The following is a 24,777-nucleotide window of genomic DNA, read 5'->3' as shown; positions in this document are numbered from 1 at the left end:
CAAACTCTATAAAATTTTTCAAAGTCTTATCTCATATAGATACCCATATTTTTCTTTTTTTATTACAACTGTAAAATTTTCTCATTTTCTACCGGATATTAACCGTCTATTACGTGGTGCATATGCATTAAGTTAGCTGATTGGCTTCTTCAATAATTGAGTAATTTTGATATTAGAAATAGAGAGAAAGAGACAGAAATATACAATAGAGATCAATTCTAATAAAATTCTTCAAGTCTTATCTCATATAGATTATTTTTCTTTTTTTATTACAACTGTAAAATTTTCTCATTTTCTACCGGATATTAACTGCCTATTATGTACATCTGTCATATGCAATAGTTAGCTGATATTCTATTTCGGTCTACACTGCAAACAAACTGCGTTTTGCATAAGAAAATGGTTCCGTTGAAATCTGCAATGTATGCGTATTGCATAGTCAAAAAGGATTTTATATACATATTTACATAAGAGAGAATGGCGCGCTAGTAATCTATATTCCTGCACATTACATATAGAAGAAATGTAGATATCGCAATATCAGAATATCAAAATATTTACATATTTTTTAATAAGCGTTAATCTTTTTCTCCTTTCTTGTATAAAAATTATTAGATAAGCATTATGTTTATCAGCATATGTTTACATTTCTACATATCGACAACCTATCTCTCGTTATTTATTTGCGGTATCCGCCCTCGCATATCAATCAGCATTTAAAAAATATATCGAAACGGTTTATACCTATATGTTCCTAAATAATGTTAAAACTCGCAGAAAATTTCGTTCTACGCGGTTCAGACGATTTACGCGTCGCGTTTCATATTTCCATTTGCTTATTACTATTAGTAGAATCGTCTATCTATTGAGACAGACAAATCTTAGAATATGTGTATAATCATCTTATCATTCACACGCAAAAGATGTGACATGCTGGCTGCGTTCGGGGAGCGCGCTATTAGCGCTATTGCATCATTCTATCTTTATCGCTCATTAAGTGTAGAACAAGGATAGAATAAGCAAATAGCGCTAATAGCGCGCTTCCCGAACGCAGCCAGTATCTCTTTAGATATAATATTTTCAACGTAGAATGTCGTTGATCTCTTTATAGACTGTGAATTGTTAGCTGTATCACCTACAATTCACGTCTCCGATAGAACTATAAGAGCTAATTAAGATTTTACCGAGATTGCCAATTTAACGCGAAAATATATGATATAGATTAGGCAATAAGACTGCCGATATGCGAACCTCGATAAATCTTTAACTCGTTCTATTCTTTGTATTATACGTCTCCGATTTTCTTATATATTTCTGTGGAACGCAGGTCTATCGACCCTTTCGGAATCAGGAGAGTAATAATTTCCTGCTATTTTTGTAATTGTTAACGATCTTTCTTTCCGAATATTTTTCTCTTATTAGAGGAACAAAATGCGCGGTGATTTATAGAATATCTAAATTATTTAGAAAAGAGAGCGTAGAATTCTAAATTTACTAAAAATGTAAAAGAAATCATACTTTGATGATAAAATCAAAGTGCGATACCATTTTTCTTACAATTAATATAGTAAAGGCAAAGGCGATAGAGATTTTAATACTGTATTGCAATGAGATAGTGGATTAATAAAGGGGAATGTTGTAGTGTCTGAGTAAGATGTAAGCAAAAACTAGGGCAAACTCGTTTACCTTCTTTCCGCAGTTTCGAGTTTCGTACCCGCGACACGCGCGTGTTTCATGCACGTGTGCAAACGATCAAATGTACACGTCAATTTCTCCGGCGGTATTGTTTACTGGTAACCAATAGCGATTCTATACAGAAAAGATTCCGAATCTGAAATCATGATCAATAAAAGTATCTCTGTGTATATGTTGCGTAATTCTCGGCGCGACGATGTCACAATTCGAAAACTGTGTACTCGGCACTGATCACGCTGTATCTTGTGTATACTATTTTTTATCCCAGTTTTGCTGAGCGCATCTGTAGATATCTTCATGAATCATGAGATATATCCGTTGCCTACTGCGTTTAATTTATGCATAATGATGACGGCAAAACGTATCAAACGCCACCATTAAGATATCCGGAATCAATAATTTTGCCGAGCGCATTTATATAGATATCTTTATGAGAGATTTATCCGTTGTCTATTTTCGTTTGATTTCTGCATAGTGACGGCAAAATGTGTCAAACGCTATCGCGAGATGTCTGCAAATAAACAATATACAAATTAGTCATCGCATATGTCTTGGTGTCGGTAGAAAACAAACTAAAAGTTAATAATTGTTTTTCAAGTTCTTAACGCTATCATTACTTAATTATGTCAGTATATTTGTTGGAATTCACGTTGTATATATATTATACGCGTTGCTTATATATTATACAGAATATCTTCCAGAAATTGTGCACACGGAATGATGCACAATGCTATATTTTCTATACCGGAAAAAGTAATGTTTTAAGCCTTAAATTGCTCTCATTTAAAGACCATATCGCTCGAACGTAATTTTGCCAAGGAATATTGCTTTTTGCCGTCGCAGAGAATTGCACTGTGCATTCCGTGCGCACAAATTCTAGAGAAGTGTAAAAAAAAACCGTGCGTCATTTAAAGAATCGTAAACACAGCGAACAAAAAATATCGATTAGATAAGATTAATCTTTGAAACATCAAAACATTAAGAGAAGAGTGATATGCTGCTAAGTTATACGCGCATTAGGCGCAACTAGACGCAAATAACGTGTTACGCAATGCTCAGATAATACGAAGGCTATGGGCATTAGATACATCTAAATTATAGAAAAAGCGGACTGTTTTTGTAGATAATGTAGATGTATTTTGCTCGTTATCGCGCGCACAGACATAAATTAATACATATTTCAAGGTTTCCTTCCTTTTAGCTGGGTGAAATATACGGAAATTTACTTATTGCGTTATACTGCGTTTATTCTATGTGCTATTTTGTAATCTTCTGGTTACCGTTTACGATATTCGGAGATATTCATCATCCGCGGTATCGCTTGATGTCAATCCTTCCAGACCGAAAATAGACCTACAATTATCATGTAATATCTACGAAAGTTATTATAATTAAGTTTGAAAGGAAATTAAGAAACAAAATAAAAGATTTATAAAAATAAAATGGTCTCTTTTGACTCTGTGTGTCCTATTTGGGTTTCTAGTAACTCTACTTCAAAACTTATAGAATCGATTTATCGGAATAAGATTACGGATGAATAAATATAAATGGCAGTAAACAGAGCGTGTACGATATGCTTTTGAATAAAGAAGAAAGTTATTGTCTTAAAGAAACTAGTTTTTACTTGGGTAAAAATTTGACGTTCATCCGCTCGAGGTAATCCTAAAACGGTGAATGCCGTGCAGCTCAGGAGCAAAGTCTTCGTAAACTTTCTTTGAGACCGGTCCATGATCGTAAAAACCGCATTTTATGTATGCCGCTCATTTATGGGCGCCGATAAAATGTCCTTCCACTCCATTCCGGATCAATGACACGGTCGTTTGAAGTTGCGTTGTTTTTATTCGTAATTACATGGTCATCGATAATGCACGCACGCAGTTCAACGACATGCGTCTCTTTTTATGCGAATGCCGTGAACGCGGGAGATGCAAGTCCGACTAATTTTATACAATGAATTTATTTATATATATACGTCACAGATGGTGTGTATTTTGCATTAACTCTACAGAATGATCCTCCGTGGTATTTGTCTGCTGCTAAGTAGTACGCTATGTTAATTTTCTGCATTACAACTGGCACTTCTGAATTATTGTTAATTACTAGTCTCGATTACTAGGACTGTGTGTCTTTGGCGTGTCGGTTTTAGAAAAATACTCAATTTTTGATTCTCTAAGGTCTAAAATGCAAGAATGACGACGATTGAGCCGCGAGCACCGGTTCACCTCGGATGCTCTTTTTCTCTGTCAAAAATTGATTATTTTTGTGTATATATATATATATATATATATATATATATATATATAATATCACTATATTTATTGTTACCTATGTCTAAAGTGTCTGTATATATAATATATGTCGGCAAGCGTCCGGAAAAAACGTAATCACAAAATACACGCTTATATCTCTATGAGCTAATAATGCTGTATTAATATAATGTGATTACACATGGTGGTTTTCTTTTTTGTCTTTGCGATAGGTAGTACGAGCTACTTATTGTTTGTGTACTGACTGTTGTATGTGTACTAGCTTCTTTCTCAGGGCCTGTAACGTTCTCTATTTACGCATTCTGTGGTGTTTTAGCGCGTGTGCGAATGTATACGGAAGCACGGACTATTATCTACGTTACACGAATCGTCTAACTAATTAACTAACTTAACTATGCCTTCCTAGAACTACTCAGACTTCTGTTTAACATTTACCTCATATATCTCGCTTATAAGAATAACGTCATGATCGTATTTGTAATATCGACTACGGCGCCTACACTTACTTATTGATAATTAATACTGCTAGACGACTAGACTTGTTTTCATATAACATCCGGTCTTGTCCGCCCTTAAAGTTATTATCTAATTTGACACATAATTTCCGTATACAGTCTTAACATTTATGATGATGTTTGTATTGTGCTAAAAATATGTCACAGGCTACGAAACTCTTTTTTCTCTCTTTTTCGCAAATTTTTCTCTTTTCGCTTTTTGGTCGATACATATGTGACGTATAAAGTTCCCTGCGGATTATCTGCTTGATCGCTGTGAGTAAAATAATGTGCTTTTTTCTTTAGAATCTTCGTCACTGTTTGAATAATGCTACAATCGTGTATAATCTACGTTCGTAGAATAATATTTCTATTATATGGTAAGTTGTAAATTTCATAACCAGTATAAAATGACCAGTGCCAATACAATTATCACAGAGTTGTCAAGATAATGTCATATAGAGTATAGAACTAGTTTTACAATACATCTTGCTACATATAAACTTTCTTATGGAAGTACACAATCATACACAAATTATAATTACTACTATCTAATGTTTTAATAGTGTAAAAAAAAGAAGGAATATACGCAAAAATGGCAGTGTGGACATTTTTAACACAAGAACAAGATGTACTAATACATAACAAAATCAGATGTCAGAAATCAGAACGTGTTAACCGGTTTAAACAATAGTATAATTACAATATATTCCTAGAAACATTTAACAATCATTATTTTCCTATCACTAAAATAATACGTATAAATTGCATTAATATGCATAGAAAATAAAACTAAAAGTATCAATATTTAAATCTGGCTATGAAATTTTCAAACTTACTTTCTTTGCTATATTGTAGTAAAGCTTCAACGCTAAGCTTACTAACAATAATGGAAGTTCACCAATAATCTCTATATCAGACAGTAGAAAGACATACGTATTCAATAAATAACTAACAAAATATACAATACCAACAACAACGTACTTAACGCTAAATGTGTATAAATAATTTAAGAACAATGAAACATACAAAATTTCCGTTCTCGTTAGCACCGTTAATCTCTGGAAATAAAGTTTACATTACGACAGTTACTAATACATGATCAATATACGATCACCTCGGCAGAACATTCATCCGAAATTCTAAGACCAGTCCTCGTATTGACTGCCCATGGTTCATCTCATTAAATCCGCCGCTCTCTGTCGATCCCGATGAACTTCCCGGGGATGCATTCTTTTACGATGTGAAAAACAGTTGCCGGAGCTCGCGAAAGCTTTCGGACAGTAAGGACACTGATAAGGCCTCGCACCCGTGTGCTGATTTATGTGGAATTTTAAATCCTGATTTCGCTTGAACGTCTTATCACAAAGCGGGCATGCGTGCGGTCTCAAGTCCGAATGCGTTATGCTGTGGGCGCGTAACGTCGAATTCGTTGGATACACTCTCCCGCATACATTACATGGAAACTGTACGCCGCCGTGATACTCCTTGTGTCTGAACAGATTCGACTGAGTTTTGAAACTGCAAGGAATCAAATTTTTCTTTAATGGTACTTGAAAATTCTTCAAGGATAATAGTAATCAATACATTATAATTAATACATTATTAGTAAAAAATTTAACATTGAGATATTAATATTATTTCAATATAGGAACAAATAAATTTAAAAAAAATTACAAGAGGTTGATAATAATTCTTTGCTATATCTTAATCGAGTGAAATAAATAAATATTAAATTATTACGAAAATTATTGCAATGCAAACGTACATTCTTCCACATATGTCGCAGCCGTACTTTCCTTTAGGCCTGTGAGTCTCTAAATGCACTTTCAAATTTCCCTTTGTAGAAATCTTTTTACTGCAGATTGGACAGATGAAGTTGCTGGACGAATTGTTATCACTATTCGTGTGAAGTACACCATTCGTAGAGTAAACGTGTTGAGATTGTAAAATAGGCTTTCCGTCGAATCTTCTTTCTCTGGGTAAATGCGACCACAAGTGATTTTGCAAGCCAATTTGTGATATAAAAGATCGGGCACATATTGTACATTCATGTGGTTTCGCTGGTGCATTGGATGCGGTTTTCCTACTGTCCTCGTGCGATTTAGATTCACCTTCATCTCTCTTTTCTTCGTCTTCCTCTTCCACTTCAGTATTTCTAAACAAACGAAAGCTTTAAGCGAGCACACTCGGCTATCGTTACGATCTTTATTAACAGTATAAAAATTCCTACTTATTTGTTAAAGGTAATGGCTCCGGCGTATGTGTCCTTGTTATTTCTTCCTCGTTATCTGAGGAATCTGAAGCTTCAGATGTAGACTGTTCCATGCCGCATTGTAAAAATAGCATCGGATCCACTTTTACCTCCATTTCTTCCATGCTCGGGGTGCAACGTTTGTCCTCTTGGGAATTTGATTCCGGTGGTCCCAGTGGCTCGTCTTCGGTTAAAATTTCTATCGCACCCTACGAGCGACAATGATGTTACATTACACTCTACAGATAAAAATATACCTAGAAATATTATCTTAAAAAGATTATTTATAACGCATACCTTTGTCAATATTGAATGTAACAGTCCTCGGTCCTCCGTTTTCTTTGCAGTATCTTGCATATCTTTAATATTCTGCATCTCGTCGTCTTGTACAGGATTCGTATTGTCAATGTTACCATAAAGCTGCGATCTCAACTTCTCTTGGGTACGGTACGCCATCATCGCAAAGCGATGGACACCCTCCAATCTCTTGATGCACGTTGAACAGACCATCTTTGAAAATTTATCCTCCGATGACACCTGTGAAACATTTAAAAATAAGTATATTACACTTCCACAACATATTGCACAGTTCTCTCAAGATGGAAATTGTATAATGGGCAACAGTTACTGTAAAATATGTTACATATATCCTTTATATATATATATATATATATATATATATATATATATATATATATATTCATTATTTATATCCTTTTTATATTTATATATATATATATATATATATATATATATATATATTTAATTTATATTTATATCCTTTTTATACATGTCTATACCTGATCTGCAAATTTAACTTGTTCCATATAGGAAGGATGTCAATCCAATCGTGACCGTCTCTCAGATACCGAAATCACATAATTTATGTCAATTGCATAATTAAGCATCATCTTACTGTTTCGTCATTATTTTTATTATATCCCTTATTTTGCGTTACTATTATCTCCCATTCAGCGTGCCGTAACTCTTCCCCTGATTTCATCCTCGATCGACAATTAACCTAGCTTTTGCGAGCACCGATAACGACGGTGGAAAGAAAGGACGTTACGGTTCATTCAAAAGAAATTCGCCCCGTTTCTATTCTTTTCTTCTCATCTTCTCTCGCGCGATCACGTCTCGGTCGGTCGAGATCGCAATTTTATTCCGCGCGACGTCATCTCCCCGTTGCCGTCCGCTCCACCGCGGACGCGGCCCTCATTTCCGATTGTATTTATAGATGTAGTCGGGCTTATATATAGCGGGAGATACACACATACACGCGGCGCACGGTATACTTATTGCAATCAATAAAATGCTAATTTTTAACACTTTTGCAGCCCCGCACAAAATGGTCGCGCTCGGCCGACATGTTCCCCCCGCGCGCGCGTTACAACGTCTGATCGGAATCGGAGATCGGAGCCCCCTCAAATTGTCACGCTGCCGTTCACGTCCCTGACGTGGGGAGCTCGATGACATTTCGCGGCTCATTAAGGGGAAACCGACGCAATGAATTTTTCGGCCGGCGGGTTTTCTCGGCGAGGCGTGTACACCCCGTGTATACGCTCCTCGAGCATCCACGAAAATGTCGCCGTTATATTTAGACAACCGAGTCGATTTAATCGCGAGCTCGTCGTTATTCGACCGCGAGAGAAGGGAGGGCTAGAAGATTTAGGCACGATCGCGACTCCGAGTCAACTTGGCGCCGATTTCTCGCGAACGTCAGCCGCGATCGCACGTCCGATCTTCAGAAATTTGTCGACGCGATCGTCTCTGACGGAAAAGATCGGCACGTAAGAGAAAATCGTCGGCCGATCTCGCGAAATCGGTGAGCGATCGGCGAGCGGCGGACGACGTGCGTTTTCGAAATTCCAAACGGCGGCCGGAAATTCGACCGGCACGTGATCGCGGCAGGTGGAGGGGGAGAATTTTGAAAGAAAAAAAACGAGGGAGAGCGAGAGAGAAACGAGGGAAAAAAAAGAGGATGAGAGGGCGGGAAAAAAGAGGCGCCCGCCGCGTAAAAATTACCGCTCGCGAATTTTTTCACTCACCAGGATATGCAGATATTTCCGTATTTTGGTCTGCAGGTAATGACGCCGGCCGTCCTCAGCGAAAATGTGCATCCCGTCGTCGTCGGTGGCGATGTCGGCCGCACAGATCCGGCACTGCGCCGCGGGATACCGGTCTGCTTGCCGATCGCGCTGCTGCTGCTGCTTGAGATCGCGTGCCGCCGTGCCCATTTTTCAAAAAAAGAAAAGCGGCAGAAGGAAAACGGCGAAGGAAGAGAAAGAGAGAGAGAGAGAGAGAATATGAGAGCGGCAAGGGAAAAGAATAACGAAAAAGAAAAAAAGGAGAGAACGGCGTGTCGGGGGAGGAGAGGGGAGACGATTTTTCTTCTCGTTCTACCGCTGGAAGACTTCGTTTCAGCCGATCCTTCGGCGGGGCACGCACGCGGGTTTCACGTCGGAGACGAGATCTTTTTCTTTTTTTTTTTCTTTCCTCCTCTCCCGAAAAAAGACGGACGGCGAGCGAGAGGCGGCTAGGACGAAACGTCGTGTCGCCGAGTCGGCCTGCGACGCGACGTCGTCTTCATGTACTCGGGCAACGACGGGGCATCCTCGGTCGCGAGGAACGGCGGCGACAGCGACGGCGACGACGACGGCGGCGACGACGACGACGACGACGACGACGACGACGGCGACGACGGCGATGCGCGACCGAGAAGAAGCCGCGTGTGTCTCCCGACGGCGGCGGCCGAAAGCGGGCGAACGCGCGCGGCGGCGACGGCTTGATTATTCTATAACGATTTTCCCTCTTTTTTTGTTCCGCCGTATACTTTATGAGTGGAGCCGCGGATTGGGCGAGATTATAAGCCGCGCGGGCACGGCGCGACGCGACGCGGAGTCGTCGTGCCCGTGTGCTCTTTATAAAAACAGACGCGCGCTCTCGCCCGCGCGTCCGCGGCTAGTCGTCGGGCGTCGGCGTGCGTCCGTCCCCCGTTCCGTCGCCCACTGCCGTCCCCCTCCTCCCCCCTCCCTCCGCCCCCTCCGGAGTGTGCCGCGAGTGCTCAATACAAAATATATAATAGCATTCGTCGATTTGAAAAACATATGTATATAACCAATTGTTTTATTTATGGATTCCGCCGGCGCCTCGCGTCGCGGCGCGGCCCGCCGCGCGCCCGCGCGCAAAGCGCTCCTCCCCCTTCTGCGCTCCCCGCCACGGTGCAGAGCGCGCGCGTATTCGCGGCGTCGCGACGCCGCCGCCGTCACCTTCGCCGTCCACGAAAATCGTATATTACATCGATGCAACGACGGCCATGCGGCGCGCAAAGAATAAAACGCATCGGCGCGCGACAACACTCTTAATTGATCCGCCATCTTGGCCGGCACGCTCGACTCCGACTCATCTCGGCGCCCGCCAATTTCTGTTTTCGTGGAATCTCGTAAAAACCGCGCCGCGACGCGCCACGTGTTCCCCGCGCGCGCCGTCCGTCGACGTCGCGACGCCCGTTCGCTCGCACGCACGTCGTCAAGATCGCCGTCGCGGCGCCGGCCGCCGGTTTCCCGCCATTTCTCCGCCGGGTATCACTGCGCGCGTGCGCGTGCGCGCGCTGCGTTTTTGCGCGCCGCGGAAAATAGTCCGCGGACGAGCGGCGGCTCCCCTCTCCGCGCGCCATCCTCCTGACGGCGGGGGAGCGGAGAGCCGGCGCTACGCTCCACGTCCCCATTTAAAAAAATCAATACTTAATAATTAGCAATTAATACGCCCGTCGAATGTATACGTGTGTGTGGACGCGATTACCCCTTCCCACCCGCCCGCCTCAACCATTTCGCCCAATTTCGCCCCCTCTCCCCCCCTCCCCGATTCCCCCATCGCAGCTCTTAATTACGCCAGGCTCGTTATAATGACACGATCATTATTTCGTTAATTATTCGTATCGACGTTTGTTATATTCACCCCTTTTTGTCCCGGCGGCGGGATGATTTTCGCCGGAGCGGCGAATAGAAAAAGACACCACCTGAATTTGTACGTATTTCAGGCAGGGGGAATCAATTTGCAGGAGGAGGGAGGGGGAGAGATAATTATCGCGATGTCGTTCGTGATTGACGATGACAATGACGTCTCCGATCGGCAATGTCTTATCTCGTCGACGTTTTCGACACGTCGTATAATTATAATTAGCACGAAATGTGTAATGAATTGATTAAATGTCAATAAAGCAAGCGGAACGAATATTATCCATGATTATTTTAATCCTAATTACGTATCGCGATAAAGTATAGTACGTACAGAGAGGAAATAAAAATTGCATTACATATTTTTAGCGCAAACAGGAGAATAATTAAAATTATAATTAATTTTAAAAAAATTAAGAGAAAATTAGAAAATGTGTTTCATTATTAACAATTATACATTCTTAAGTTTATTATTCCCGTTGTGGAATATAGATATTGTTGTTGCCATGAATTCAGCGATCTTCGAAAATATATTTATTACACTCCCGTTTTTTCGTCAAAATTTTGTGTGATAAATAACGCGCAAAAAAAAAAAAAAAAAAACAAATGCGAACGAGGAGGAACATAACCTCCGAAGATCCCTTCTCGACCCTTTCCAAAATTAAAACAAAAATCATGGGAACAGTTATCAAATTCTCGTCATTTTTTACCTGCACGTTTTATCGCAGAAAGGAGAGATCATGTTGAAATATCCGGATTATCCAGTAAAAGTCACGTCATGTTCCCCGAAGAAGCTATGTCGATACTCCTTTCTGCATCCCCAGTAAGCGAGCCGTCCAGATTGGCAGATTGATCGACATTAACAGCAAATGCAATCAGGATTGTCAAGAATCGCTGGCAAATCGGCATCGAATATTTGTTCGTGTCAAGCTCGCGTTTTGCCGGTGAAGCCTTCTGACATAACCTGACAGCCGATTGGGGACGGAAACCGGGCAGAGTCGCCGTTGAACGCGAGTTCCGCTCGATTTCCGCCGTCAAACTGCGTCAAGTTACAAACATGTCAAAGTTTACTTGATTTCTGATATCTGTCATCATATTTTTGCTAAACTTTGCTTCATGTCTGCTAGTAATCTGCCAGCAGTATTTGTATATGTTTGATCTTCCAGCCTTTCTGTCGAGGAAATTTGTAGCAATCATTTCACAGAATCTGTTCTTGATACTCTAGGTGACCATTTTTTTTGTGACGCAATCGTAGCACGCATAAATTTTCCGTGAGAGGATGTCGAAGAATGAAATCTGTGGGTACGTGTCATTGTTGTGCAGCGTCGTGGACAAGCCACTGGATCTGTGGTCAAAACACGTTTCCTACGGTGGTAAAGTTCGTAGAGCGAGGGACGAGCTGTTGCACGGCGATAGAGTAATCGAGATCACCGGGCCTCACGACAACACGATCCCCACGAGCATAACTATTCCTGCCAAGGCAGTAGACGTCCTGAACATAAAGCTCCCCATTCTCGCGTTAGTCATAAAGAATTTGAACTTGCGGTTCAAGCTGGAGATTCAAGTACATGGATGCTTTTATAGGTTTCATGAAAGATATCTGTATTACTCTGAATTTCTTAATGATGATTTTCTATCTTCTACGTGCAAAGATAATAGACAAGGAACAATATCGGAGAAGATTCTCCTTCATGACCTACAATGTGGAAAGATTGCCGAGGATCAGTGCAAATGTGGCTCGTATTCCACTGAGATTGGAGGAATGTTGGAATTTCTTGGAGATAAACCTTCAAACTCTCTGTCACGAAGCGTACGGAATGGATTATCGGGCTCTGCAGCGAGTAACGATTTATCCGAATTGTCATTTGAGAAGAGTGTATCTGCAAGATCGTCATTATAACGACGATGAGACGCCTGTCGAGATGTGTCGAGCTTTCTTCGATAGGTATCTGTTGAAGCGGGGAATCGGTTTCATCGAAAAGGCTTGTCAGACGGAAGAATGTTACACAGGTTTTACAGATTCTTGAAGAAATGTGAGATATACATACGTATTGACATATTTTTATTTCTTGTTTGGCTTCTAGGACCTTTAGAGCAATCTGATTTGAATTGTTTTGCCAAAACTGATTCTGTTGGCACGTCACCGACGAAAGTAGAATTATGCAAAAACGCACGTAGCACGGAGAAACTGAAAAGTTCGAGTCCACCTGACCTAAATTTGTACAATTCTAATACATTGAAAAGGAATTACATGTCATTAGATGCTTTAAATGATGGAATAAAAATACGTAACCGAGATGTTTTTACAAGACAAAGTGAATTCTTTACAAAATCTTTGATAAATAATCCAGTTGTAGAAAAGAAATTAGAAAAAAGTAGTACTGACGTAACAGGGAAAGCAGAGCAACGATGTGTCGTCAAAATGCATAAGGCAGGAAACTCCTTGCTAAATATAAAAATTAATAATCATACGTTGCAACCTGCATCTTCTGTCGAATTAAAAAGAATTGCAAAGAGTCAATTTTTAAAAACGCATGTCAGTGAAATATTATTCAAAGATAATAGATTTTCAAAAAGTCCGCAGAAAATTCAGAATGTAGGAGACACATACATTAACTCGAGAAACTGCACAGTAAGTAACAACGATAATAATGTACAGATAGGAAAAGATAATAGTACAGATGCAGAATTTAGAGTTTCTGCGGTCGGTTCTCCGTCTGCTTTTAAACTTGAACTATCGGAGAGCATTAAACTTAATAAAATAACCAGTAATGCGACCGACACTCGAAGCAATGATATTTCTAAGCACAAATACATTAGAGAAAGTGAAAAAAATATCGCCAATCGTTTAAGATCTCTGGTTAGTATCGAAGAAAACGCTGAAGATGTAACTGAAGATATGTTAAACACATTCAACCTGTAATCGAGAAAGACACAAAACTGGACGAAATAAAATCGTGAATCATATACTTAACGACGTTGTATCTGATTTTATAGCTATAGGTCAATTCGCAAATAAAAAACTTATCGAAAAATTACAGGATAAAAGACTCGATATGTCGCAAGTAGAATTATAAATAATGTATGATAAATCAGAGGAACTTTTACAAAAATTTGCAGAGAAACAGAAATGGCGCATGGATATCGGTCTGCAATAAATTTAACCATTTTTAGCCAATTATTTGAAAAGAAAATTATAGGAAAAATATATATAAAAAGATAAATATACATGTTTCTTGTCCAATAAGCAAAAATACATGCGATACATGACACATCTTTAATGCATGACACATGATCTATATTTTAAGTAAAAAATTAATTTTAAATTATATTAATTATTACTAATATATATTGCTTGTAGTATACATGATGGAGCAACATATAAAGTTAAGGCAAACAGCAATAAATTAACTTTTATTTTGAATTATCTTCTAATTTGAACAAATTTTTAAAGAAACATTGCATCAAACTCGTCTTTTTTTCCTTACCAAAAACGCGCCTATTCTTTCACTAATTCTCAACATTTTGCCTTGTTTTGAATAGGCAAGAATAATTTGAATTCCGCCGGCAATTCGTCCTCCGAATATAATCGATCAGAAAAGTACACTCGTCGTATCCTACAATTAGCATGAATTTGGACCCTCAGTGTCTCCACGTAATTCGTTCCGTAGGCACGGCGTGTGAAGTCAGCCAAGTTGAACTGTATCTGATTCCAACCGTCGTCCAGTCTCATCGGCATAGTACATATGAATGGTTTTACTCTCGTAGTGGACTGGTAGTTGCTAGCACGAAATCTGCGACGTACATTTTTGTCGTCGATTATCTGCAACGTATAATAATTTCTTTTTTTACATGAAGAAATAGGTTGAAAGATTTGTTGAATAAAACAATTTCTAATTTCTTCTTAAATATATGAAATATTTAAAAAAAATAAATCAAGTATTATATATTCTAATTTCTTCTTAAATATATAAAAAAAATTTCATATTTTATGAAATTATTAAATTACAAAAATATATCATATTTTTTTTAGGCGATGTGGGACTTCCATGTGCATGAAAGTGGATTTGATTTCTAACTTTAATCTATCTTACCTATAATGTGTAGTTTGATTCGTAATCTCATTTATCGGTTTAATAAGAGACTGTAAAATTAGAGGTTGTGAGCAAAGAAGTATAAAGTAATAATAATTGTAACTCGTTTTGGGACTTCACATATATATATATTTTTTTTATTGGGACTTCGCATATTCAACAAGATAGGTAAACTTTCCCTTGAATTTCTCTATAAATTAGCACAACGAGAACCTTACCTGAACCTCGAATGTGAAGTACTTCTTCAGGTTCTTGATAATCATCACCAGAAAGGGCAACTTTATACCCAAAGTCTTCCTCGGGTCCGCAGGACATGTGATATACGTTGTGCTGACGTTGCTGCCTAGTATCTCCAGAACAAGGCTCTGGATGTCGTTGTCAGTGATCCTCTTGATATGTCCGTTCCTCACCTTCTTATCCCAGATTTGCAACGGCTTGCTGCCGATGCTGTACAGGATGGACAGGAAACCACTTTGGAAGGTATTCTTGAACATCTTCGGATTCGTTCGGGATCCCGCCGCTCTGACAATTTTCTCTGGTGTATATGTTTCAAAACTAGGCTCCTACTCCTCTATTTTCTCGTCAATTCTGCAATACACAAATTAGCACGATAAATTCGGCCGATTTCTCGGCATCGAAAAACAGAAGCTAACCTTCTTCCATCTTAAATTAAGTGAACTGTGCTAAATAATCCCGGAACGGGATCGAAGGCACCGCATCACATCGGCAAAGAAAGGAAAGGACTGAGCTGAAAACACGTTACGAGCGACGATTTAAAAAAATTCATGTTTATGCTTGAAACAATAAACGTTTCTCTTTATATGCATCGGTCATCGTTTTACTTTAATCCATCGTTTCACGAGTTGTCTCACGGAATAAAATATCAACGGTGATTTTAACCTGTAGTCGACTGTTTGATCGATACATCGTTCCTCAATCATGAATACATCAACATAGACGAATAGACTTCAGTTTGGATGCGTCAGACTTCAATAAATTGTCAGAATAGTAAACTTCAAATTGTTAAGATTGCGAATAAATTAAAATTTCAATTGCATTTATTTATTTGAGGTTATAATAGCTCAAATCAACTCAACTGATGATCCTGGATCCAACATCCAACTTCATCCAACATGAAAATCGCGAGCCGAGATGCCGAAGACAGAAAAGCGGCAAAACGTTGAACTAAAACATCCCGTCCGATAAGGAAGGGATTTTTGTATCCCGCATCGCATAAAATGACCCAGATATTTAGTAAACAATTATTGTGCATGTGCAAAATAAATTTATTTTTTCGTTTAGATCTTAGTTTCATTAAAATTGAGAGACATGCCTGGTGAAAAAATTTCTCATATTTTCTTAGAAATTTTCTAAAAACCGTAGTCCGTTCTTATTTTATTATAATATTTTAAGATTGCACCACTTAAGATGGTTTTAAATATAAAAACAAACTATAAATTTAATATTTTATTACTTTTTCTGAAAAATGTTCCAATTTGTATAAAAATTTTGAAAAAATCTTAAAATTTTCATAAAAATTCTAATTAATAATATGAAAAGTTTTGAGAAATTTTTCCATCAGAGATATCTGTGAAATTCTTGTAGCAATTAGACAAATTAAAAAAATACATATTGACAAATTAGGTATTAAATCTCGCAAATATTTGATTAAGCACTGATACATTTGACAAAGAATAGGTATTTTATTCAAACGGAAGCCTTAATTAGATAAGGATAAATAAGGTAAAATATTCAGGTATTCGTGTGCCACCTTGTCATGCGTATATTTGAAACGCACAGTAAAAAGGCCATATACATGAAACGTGAAACCTTTCTACGATCGTTCTTCAACTTCAAATACAAACTGATGCGGATAGAGGAAAGCAGTAGATTCCTATACGTCGTACAATTCACTCCCGAAAATGCAATTAAAGCTCCATCGAGTACGAATGATTCTTCTCGATCGGATTAGATCTACTCGGGAAGCAATCATTCTCTCGATGGGAAGCTGCCGAGAATTCGCATTTGCGTGACTGTGTTTTATACAGCGTACACGTTACAGCATACGAACAAATTGCCTCACTTAAAATGTAAATCTAACATAACCGGGCTACATTACGGTATATATCGTATACGATACTTTCTCTCGTCCCGCCAACTAACTGAAAAATCGCGAGAAGTTGATATATTTTACAGAAGCTTTACATAACAATATGTCGCAACGTAGTGAAACGGCAGCGGTTGTTTTCCTAATACTAAACGAAAGTAAGCAAACGTTTCGTGGCGCTTGTATACATATGTGACGGCATTAAAACAAAATGACAGAACAAAATATAGATTACGCATGAAATTAATATTTCGCAATCTCTTTTCTTCTTCCTGACAATATCGACGCATCAGCCTTCTGTTTTCTCAACACTTTGCAGATTAAGTCCGACAATGCGTCGACTTTTCAACGCGCGAGCGAGCTTTCTCTCCTCAAAGTGTCGAAGAATTTTATCTCCGGTATCTCGGTAAATTGATACGTTATATTCGCTTATCTATTCGTTAATATTAACTATACGGTATTACAATTCATAGCATGAAATCGTTTCCTTTTTCCTCTTTCTCTTGCAGTGTACGCGACGTAAATTGTTCAATCCGCATCTTCGTCTTGTTCGGCTCTTGAAAAACTATATGCAATGGAATCTACCACCGTGTCTCATAATACTGAATGCCACATGAACAAGAAAGGCCCACTTATAATAGTGATCGGTATCAGGCAAAACAAAACCCAACTAGAGTCTCGAAGAGTCAATAAATAATTTTTTATTTCAGCGAATATCTCAAACAAACCTCGATTTAATCGACGGATCCATCATCGAGAATATTTGTTACAAATTTTTCAATGTACCGAGTATCGGGCATTATGAATAGAATGCACACGATTTTAGTGAACAATAATACAGTTTACTAACCGTTTATACAGTTGCAGTTTATGTAAATTGTTTGTATTTGTTGTTCAGTAAATCGCAATGTAATACGAGAGTAATGAATAGAAGACAGCAATGTCACTTGGTTGAGAACGCCGGTACAAAGTTCTGTGTCGTTACACCGTGTCAATAAAAGGCAACGTTCGTTATAGTTTGCGTGAGACGCATAGAACTTAAGTTCAAGAAGTAAAAGTTACGTGAATATTCAAAGTTTGTACCGTTTCTCAATGTTTATATCTTCATCCATTATTAAGTCTCCTCCACTCGAGTATTCTTACTCGTATTTTTCCGACAGTAATACAAAATTCACCGTTGCTTCACGACTATTTTTCCAACAAAATTAAAACAATTTCATCACAATAGTCTTGACGCAGCGGGATAAATTTCGAATTATTGCCTTCTCTTCTTTTTCTCTTATTTAGATTCATCGAAATTTCCGATGCAACGTATCATTACTGTCTACCCGCGAACGATAGGATGTATGGAAATTTCTATTCCCTTCTCTTCTCAACCGGACAAAAATTCGCCGTTTTTTAGGATGTTTCTACATCGAGATTAAAACAATTTTATAATGGTCTTGACGCAACGGGACAAATTTTTTAAATTACTATTCTCTTTTCGTTCCGTTTTATATTCACCGAAATTTCCTATACAGCGTATCATTACCCTTTTACCCGAATGACAGATGTATGGAAATTTCTATTCCCTTCACTTCTCAATATTTTACGATACATGAATATGTTGACCCCAGATTGCTTCTGGCCCCCGTAGAAAAGCAAATTGGGGCATAGGGACAGTGTATGTCGCATTACCTATGTTTTATCAATTTAAAGCCACTTAATCTTTCACACAATCGTTTTAATCAACGCGTATCTCCAGCGCACGTAGCCAGAGCTTGCTCTGGAAAAATACGTTTTATACGATTTTATTTATAATTTTCACATGCGACTTAATAGAAATAAGTTTTAACTTGCATTTTTTCAAATAATGCGACAAAAACGTACACACAAAAAAATATAAAGTGATTAATTCCGAACAACCGAGGATTTAAAAAAAAAAAGGAAAAAAAAAAAAAACATTATTATGAATTATTAACATATCATTAGATAACAAGACAGCTTTTTATTCATGATAACGTGGAAGCTAAGGAATTCAATTGAGAAATTAAGAGATGGTCGCATTTCACCTCCAGGTCGTGTAACTTCGATTAACGATTTCCCTATAGTGTTCATTATATATTATAGACTGATCCTAACTGGAGAATGACCATTTTGAATCATTTGTAGATAAGTATATTGCTATTGTGATCCTGTCAATGAAAAGTTACAATAAATATAGCAGTTATACCTGTCACTGCTAGGATCGCAATCACGATCAAGCACCAATAATGTTCCATGGCATTTTTAATTTTGTAAGAGCTGTAATACACGAATCGTTCAATGATACGTTATTGTAATTCATAACAATAAATTTCCGATAGTCACAGAAACTTGTCATTGTCTACTGTGACTAATCAGACGTTTCTAGTCATTAAACGAAAGAATTCTTACACAATTACTAAATACATATCGCTTATTGGTGCTTGAACGGCATTTTAATGTAAATTAGGACACTGCAAAAGATCAGGAAGATTTCATATAACACGCTAATAACTAATTTAAATAATTTTATATAAATTGATTCAAGTTTATATCCATTCGATTTTTATCAATTTTAGTAATGTAGATAGCAAGCAATCCAATGATATAAACAATAAACGTGTAAAATGAAAAATATATATAGATATAGACTATGCACAACGCTTCGTGTAAATTTTTGATAAATGTTTTTGATATAAATACATTTTTACAATTATAAATATAATCAGATTATTGTAGCAACTTTTTTCTATATAGATTACTATACAGAAAAAAAGATTCCACGAGAAAAAGGGAGAGCTTTTTTAATAGATCAGATTCCGCGTATAAAGGAATCGGATTTAGTAAAAAAATTGGCTAGCAGAACCGCGGCTGAGACCCTCTTTGCGCGATTGAAGAAAAAAGTCTCTGTCGAGGAACAGCACATCTCCAAAATGTGAAATTGGCGATGAATAAACAATATTAATATCATCAATTTTGCAAAGAATTTTATAACAACGGAATTCACTCAACTTTCTTTTGCAGTGTCCTAAAGAAGCATAAATATAACTCAACATTATGTATGTACTTAAGCGCTACTCAGTTACTTATCGATAGCTCCATCCATAATGTTATTTTTAACTTGAATGCTAATGTGTATCCCATCACCAGATGCACCTTTATCCTTCTTCACTTGTGCTGCATTCGAGGCATTATCAAGTCCCAATTTACTAAGAGTACGAAGCGCCCTTAGAGCCGCTTGATTGCGACTCGCAGTTATTGTTGCTCCATTACCGTGACAAACTTGCGGTGGATCAGTGCTTAGCGACACAAGTGATAAATATTCCTTGTTTATAGACACTCCCTGGAACATTAATGGAAAATAATGGCTTAATATTCAACGATATGTCAATGTCACATTCATCATTTCCTATTCACACATGCGTTCCATTTTGATTTATTTAATTCCACTTTAAAATTAATTAAGACTATTTTAATATTCTTTTAATACAGATCAAATGATCGCGATAGATTACCTTAGGAAAATCGCTAAATTCTACGCTGAAATTAAATAACTGAGATAAATAATGCAATTGATCCTTGGGCGAAACACCAGCCGTATTTTGTTGTTGCTGTTCGCGCAACTCTTCAGCAACTATTTGTACGCTGGGTCCATTCCCTAGTTTAGATTCTTGACCTCCGTCTACCAATAAAAGACCAGGTACTAATTGGCGGCCTATGGTACCTAAAGACGATAAAAATTTTTTAATTTCTCGAACACGATTATCGAACATGACTATTATCGATATTTTTCCTTACCTCCTACTGAGTGAGGTTGAGTGTCGTTCATTTGTTCGTCCTCGAGAAATGTAACTTTTCTAGGCTTCGACTCCGTGTTTTCGCTCTCTCCCGTCTTTATGGATGGTTTTGCGGGTTGCGGCGACGGTTTACTGTATCCCAATTGCGTCAAGAGAGCCTCAGCCGCAGCTCTCTTAGCCAATTTCTTGTTAGGTCCGATTCCTTGAGCGGAGTGCTGGCCCATTATCACTTCCATGACAAACTCTCTGCGTCTTGGTGCGCCCTTCTCGTCTATCAGATTGTAAACCGGTTCCCTCTCGCGTTTCGCCTGTTGAATCTGAACCAGTCGCGAGACCGGATTGACCTCCTCCGTGGCTTCATTCTCTGCACGGGGCTCTTGATAAACTTTGATTAAATTACGAGATTTCTTCTTCGTCGCTGGTGGCTTACGTTTCACTCGCATCGTTCGATTCTGTATGGTAGCCGGTAACGGAGGAAGACGCTTCAGTTCGTCTAACATCAACTCGGCGGCGCGTTTCTTCGACACCTAAGAAAACAGCGACGGTAGGAGCATTAGAAATTGCATTACTTATCGTTCTTCTACCTGAAAAGTTTGAGAGATTACTTTTTTCGAGGATCCTTCTCCCACAGTAACCTTGTCGCCGACAGTGCATTTTGTCATAAAGGTTCTTATGTGAGGTTTACCGCTTTCAGATACGACTTCAAAACCGACTGGCAATCCACGTTTTAGTGCGGTTTCGTGAACAAGAGATACGGGACTTTTCAACTCAGCGTTCGGATCGTCAATGCCACTCAGCGAGCCGTTCTCGTTGGAGTTATTCACGTTTGCGATCTCTTCCGGTAGTGGCAATTGACGTAGCTGTTCCAAGGCTCTGCTAGCTGCATCGTGACGTGCTGCTTGGCCTGTCAAACCTCTACCCGTGAATTCGCGTTCGCCCACCTTCAGAGTTACGAGATACAGTCCCTGAAGATCCGTGTGAACTCCACGATTGTACGCAAGTCGTGGATTATACATTCGTGGGAAGTTACCGAATCCGTGCGGCATAAATTGATGTTGCAACGCAGCTGGAGGAGCTTGTCGGAACGTATAAACAGTTGGCTCACCCCGTTTCATCGCTAACGCGTTCAGTTCGACAGTGGGTGGCAAATGTCCTGCGATCCAAAACGGCACGAGATAAATTTTAGATAAATTAAATAATACTGAAGAGTACTACAACCCCCTGCCCCTATGTGGATCTTGTAATTGAAAAGGATAAAGTTATAAGTCGACATTACTGTACAATTATAACTATACTGAGAACGATAACGTTGCAAATCGATATTATTATTCTACTATAATTCCGTGCATATAGAAGTCAAAATATGAAATTACCAGAACCTGTCGGACATTTGCCCAGGTGACCGATCCTCATAGCCTTGGTGGGTTTGGGAGGAGGTTGACGGTACCAAGTTTTCGTCAATGCTTCGGTTGCCGCGCTATGTTGAGCTTTCTTTATACTAGGACCTTCAGCGACATATTCCTCCTCACCTAGTTTTAGTGTCACCGTGAATCTTTTTTTGTGCGCCGGTCCCTGCTCGTTGGTCAGTCTATATTGATGTTGAATCCTATTGAATCTCGCCAACTCGTTTAACAAGCACATGGGTGTTTTTTCTTTCATGTTTGCCAAAGCTGGATTAGTCCCGTTGGCATGATTCTGACCAGAGGCATTATCGTCTCTTGACTCTCCATTGGCATCGTTCGTTAACACCTTTGATTGCTCCACATTTGGTTGTTGCGGCACATGTTGCGGCTGTTGCTGCTGCTGCGATTGCGACTGTTGCGATGGCTGTTGCTGTTGGGGAGGCTGATTTTGCTGATTATTCGGTTGTTGCTGCTGCTGCTGCTGATGTGGATACTGAGGCTGTTGCACATTTTGAAGAGTCACAGAAACTGTATTTGCTTGGTCCTTCATGCTAACGCTAACCATGGTATCTGGAAGTAAAATGTTTTGCATTAATTTTCACGTCAATAATTAAGAACAAGGATCAAATCTTTCACCGTGTATCCGTACTTACTGTTTGTACTGTGCGTATTCATACCCATCAACATCGGCTGTCTCGGATTTCCATGCGGCGGGCCAGGATGCTGCATGTGATGCATATGCTGTTGATGGGGGGGCATGGATAGTATTTGTTGATGCGGATTCCGATGTGGTAGCAAATGTTGCGGCTGATGTAGCTGTGGCATGTTAGCCTGCTGCATGGGCCGCATTGGTCCTGCCATTCTGCAGAGTCATTTTTGGTTGATTACACCCAGGATCATTGGATAAATTTCTCATTTTTGTACTAACTTTTTATAAATTAGCAAATATCACATTGTTCTTCATTATATATATTTAATCCCTTTTATAGTGACTCTTGAAAAGTTTTCACCGTACATGTAGAAACATTACAGCGATATATTATTAAGTCACTAAACAGAATCTTTAGGAAGTTTCTTGGTCAATTTTTACTAATCTGCACAGATATTTACATGATAAAGTTTATTATTTACTTCAGTTCTATTCTATTCTATAAGATCGGTATTCTTAAGATAGACTAATGTTTCGATCACTTTTTATTTGATTCCGTCGTTGCAGAAGTGTTAATATAAGATTTGATTATAGGACATTAACCTATTATGATCTCGAAGCTGATTTTGCATCGCGTGATGTTGGTGGCGTAACATCTTATGAGAATCTACGCAGACAAACCTGCAAAGTGAAAGAGCAAGGTCATTCAATCCTGTTTCAACATATTTCAGGCGATGGTGTGTCGTGTTGCACATATATAAACAAATCTTTACAGCCTGTCAATCTTTTACATTTAACGACGCTACGCAATTGAAACTATTGAAAGGTAATCAAACTTTATGAAGCTTTAATAATCAAACTTTTCATCGTGTTAAAATATATAATACATCTGTCTTCTTTCACATACATGGACAAGCTCCCACATAGCAATCAGCAGACTACGAACCATTCTTCTGCTAATTTTGCTAATCAGTGAGAGAGAGGACATAACGTACCATCATAATTACCAATAAACAAGCAATCTAGTCTACGAATTGTACTGTTTGTTGATCTTGCCGATCAACAAAGGAGCTCTCTCGAGTTAAAAAAAATAGGTCTAATCCGAAATTTACTCCGAAATGTAATTTCCAGCGTACTCCTTTCTCTCCACATGGAGACGGACGAGATTTTCGGCGTTACGAGTCTTACTGTTTCGCGCGCGATTTACCGCGGTCGCGAACGATCCGGTCGGAGCCGGAGGAGACAATAAGGGAAGACGGTATAACCTTTCCTGCGAGGAAAGGGCGAGCCGGTATGGTATAACGGGCGGTTTATTTACGCGGGACGCCGTCGCGGCAGCGCGCAATTTCGTGTACGCACGAACTGCGTGCCCGGTTTGCGGACGCAAACGAGCGACGTCGATTTTTCTCCAATCTCTATAAATAAGATCCCGTCTCTTCGAGACGGAATGGGCTTGGTCCGACGGCGGCGGCGGCGGCCCGTCCGTATAGGAAGCGGAGCTGAGCCACGCCGCGCGCGCGGCACCGTACACCCTTTTTGCTCACTTTTCCCACACTTACCCGGTCACGTTCGCTCTATTTCGCGGAAATTTAGATCGTGTCGCGCGACACAGGGAAATTTCCGGCGAAACAGATCCGCTCCGACGCAAACGAACACCGCCAGGCCCTTAGCACGGCTATTGGCAAACAGTAAAGAAAAGTACTCGGTAGACTAAAATGCGGCCATTTTGATGTGGAGCTAGCGGCGGACCCGTGACGTCATCGGCACCGTCCCGATCGCGATGGGTAGACAGTACTGACAGTAGACAAACAATTCTGTAGGAAAACACTACCTAGGCGAATGACAAGTGCGATAAGAAATCGACATTTATTACGATTGTTTTTGCGTTTTGTGCAAAAATGTAATACTTATAGGTGCGAGGACAAGCTCTATGATCAATGATAAGAAAAAAAATAGTTTATCAACAGTCGAGATCCGGATGTAATTCGAAGTACTTGCACCTATATCTAACAAGATAAACAATTTTTAACACTCGTAGAGGCCTTTCATTATCCGCGC

At 39.1% G+C, this 24,777-nt stretch overlaps 4 protein-coding genes across 11 annotated transcripts; 1 reads left to right on the top strand and 3 right to left on the bottom strand.

Annotated features, from left to right (window-relative positions):
- Positions 1–3,949: 3,949 nt before the first annotated feature.
- LOC139811727 (uncharacterized) lies at positions 3,950–11,514 on the bottom strand. Of its 4 annotated transcripts, none has more exons than XM_071776095.1 (5): positions 11,377–11,514; positions 7,008–7,247; positions 6,690–6,919; positions 6,225–6,629; positions 3,950–5,977 (listed from the first exon to the last, which is right to left on the bottom strand). In XM_071776095.1, exons 2-5 carry the CDS (start codon positions 7,218–7,220, stop codon positions 5,632–5,634), a joined length of 1,194 nt encoding a protein of 397 aa, XP_071632196.1. In that variant the 5' UTR covers positions 7,221–7,247; positions 11,377–11,514; the 3' UTR covers positions 3,950–5,631. The 4 variants fall into 4 exon arrangements, with proteins under 4 accessions (XP_071632196.1, XP_071632193.1, XP_071632194.1 ...); XM_071776092.1 differs by lacking the exon at positions 11,377–11,514 and adding an exon at positions 8,759–9,730; XM_071776093.1 differs by lacking the exon at positions 11,377–11,514 and adding an exon at positions 8,759–9,730 and having other exon boundaries at positions 6,225–6,614.
- A 149-nt stretch (positions 11,515–11,663) lies between these two features.
- Positions 11,664–13,782, top strand: LOC139811728 (uncharacterized). Of its 2 annotated transcripts, none has more exons than XM_071776097.1 (3): positions 11,664–12,230; positions 12,319–12,676; positions 12,751–13,782. In XM_071776097.1, the coding sequence occupies exons 1-3, from the start codon at positions 11,946–11,948 to the stop codon at positions 13,587–13,589; spliced, it is 1,482 nt and encodes a 493-aa protein (XP_071632198.1). In that variant the 5' UTR covers positions 11,664–11,945; the 3' UTR covers positions 13,590–13,782. The 2 variants fall into 2 exon arrangements, with proteins under 2 accessions (XP_071632198.1, XP_071632197.1); XM_071776096.1 differs by having other exon boundaries at positions 12,082–12,184; positions 12,251–12,676.
- A 271-nt stretch (positions 13,783–14,053) lies between these two features.
- Bug22 (cilia- and flagella-associated protein 20) lies at positions 14,054–15,895 on the bottom strand. 3 transcript variants are annotated; one of them, XM_071776100.1, is made up of 4 exons: positions 15,661–15,894; positions 15,414–15,508; positions 14,979–15,348; positions 14,054–14,489 (listed from the first exon to the last, which is right to left on the bottom strand). In XM_071776100.1, the coding sequence occupies exons 3-4, from the start codon at positions 15,252–15,254 to the stop codon at positions 14,184–14,186; spliced, it is 582 nt and encodes a 193-aa protein (XP_071632201.1). In that variant the 5' UTR covers positions 15,255–15,348; positions 15,414–15,508; positions 15,661–15,894; the 3' UTR covers positions 14,054–14,183. The 3 variants fall into 3 exon arrangements, with proteins under 3 accessions (XP_071632201.1, XP_071632203.1, XP_071632202.1); XM_071776102.1 differs by lacking the exon at positions 15,414–15,508 and having other exon boundaries at positions 15,858–15,895; XM_071776101.1 differs by lacking the exon at positions 15,414–15,508.
- Positions 15,896–16,519: 624 nt separating this feature from the next.
- Stau (double-stranded RNA-binding protein Staufen) lies at positions 16,520–24,466 on the bottom strand. Of its 2 annotated transcripts, XM_071776079.1 has the most exons (8): positions 24,279–24,466; positions 23,323–23,400; positions 22,724–22,932; positions 22,041–22,640; positions 21,273–21,820; positions 20,669–21,194; positions 20,386–20,594; positions 16,520–20,213 (listed from the first exon to the last, which is right to left on the bottom strand). In XM_071776079.1, exons 2-8 carry the CDS (start codon positions 23,373–23,375, stop codon positions 19,953–19,955), a joined length of 2,406 nt encoding a protein of 801 aa, XP_071632180.1. In that variant the 5' UTR covers positions 23,376–23,400; positions 24,279–24,466; the 3' UTR covers positions 16,520–19,952. The 2 variants fall into 2 exon arrangements, with proteins under 2 accessions (XP_071632180.1, XP_071632182.1); XM_071776081.1 differs by lacking the exon at positions 23,323–23,400.
- Between the last annotated feature and the right edge of the window lie 311 nt (positions 24,467–24,777).

This window comes from Temnothorax longispinosus, chromosome 4 (assembly GCF_030848805.1).
Source record: "Temnothorax longispinosus isolate EJ_2023e chromosome 4, Tlon_JGU_v1, whole genome shotgun sequence".
NCBI lineage: Eukaryota > Metazoa > Arthropoda > Insecta > Hymenoptera > Formicidae > Temnothorax > Temnothorax longispinosus.
Note: the sequence above shows the minus strand (reverse complement) of the source record. Positions and strands in the feature narration are given on the sequence as shown.

What these genes read in the sequence shown, in the direction of transcription:
- LOC139811727 (XM_071776092.1), bottom strand. Translation starts at nt 8,947, where the DNA reads ATGGGCACGGCGGCACGCGATCTCAAGCAGCAGCAGCAGCGCGATCGG. An exon ending in GGAAATATCTGCATATCCTG is followed by an intron (nt 7,248 to 8,758) that starts GTGAGTGAAAAA and finishes AATGTTTCACAG; the next exon opens with GTGTCATCGGAGGATAAATT. An exon ending in CCATTACCTTTAACAAATAA is followed by an intron (nt 6,630 to 6,689) that starts GTAGGAATTTTT and finishes GCTCGCTTAAAG; the next exon opens with CTTTCGTTTGTTTAGAAATA.
- LOC139811728 (XM_071776097.1), top strand. Translation starts at nt 11,946, where the DNA reads ATGTCGAAGAATGAAATCTGTGGGTACGTGTCATTGTTGTGCAGCGTC. An exon ending in GGTTCAAGCTGGAGATTCAA is followed by an intron (nt 12,231 to 12,318) that starts GTACATGGATGC and finishes CTACGTGCAAAG; the next exon opens with ATAATAGACAAGGAACAATA. An exon ending in GACGGAAGAATGTTACACAG is followed by an intron (nt 12,677 to 12,750) that starts GTTTTACAGATT and finishes TTTGGCTTCTAG; the next exon opens with GACCTTTAGAGCAATCTGAT.
- Bug22 (XM_071776102.1), bottom strand. Translation starts at nt 15,254, where the DNA reads ATGTTCAAGAATACCTTCCAAAGTGGTTTCCTGTCCATCCTGTACAGC. An exon ending in ACTTCACATTCGAGGTTCAG is followed by an intron (nt 14,490 to 14,978) that starts GTAAGGTTCTCG and finishes TATACGTTGCAG; the next exon opens with ATAATCGACGACAAAAATGT.
- Stau (XM_071776079.1), bottom strand. Translation starts at nt 23,375, where the DNA reads ATGTTACGCCACCAACATCACGCGATGCAAAATCAGCTTCGAGATCAT. An exon ending in GAGAAGGATCCTCGAAAAAA is followed by an intron (nt 21,195 to 21,272) that starts GTAATCTCTCAA and finishes CTGTTTTCTTAG; the next exon opens with GTGTCGAAGAAACGCGCCGC. An exon ending in TCAACCTCACTCAGTAGGAG is followed by an intron (nt 20,595 to 20,668) that starts GTAAGGAAAAAT and finishes TATCGTCTTTAG; the next exon opens with GTACCATAGGCCGCCAATTA.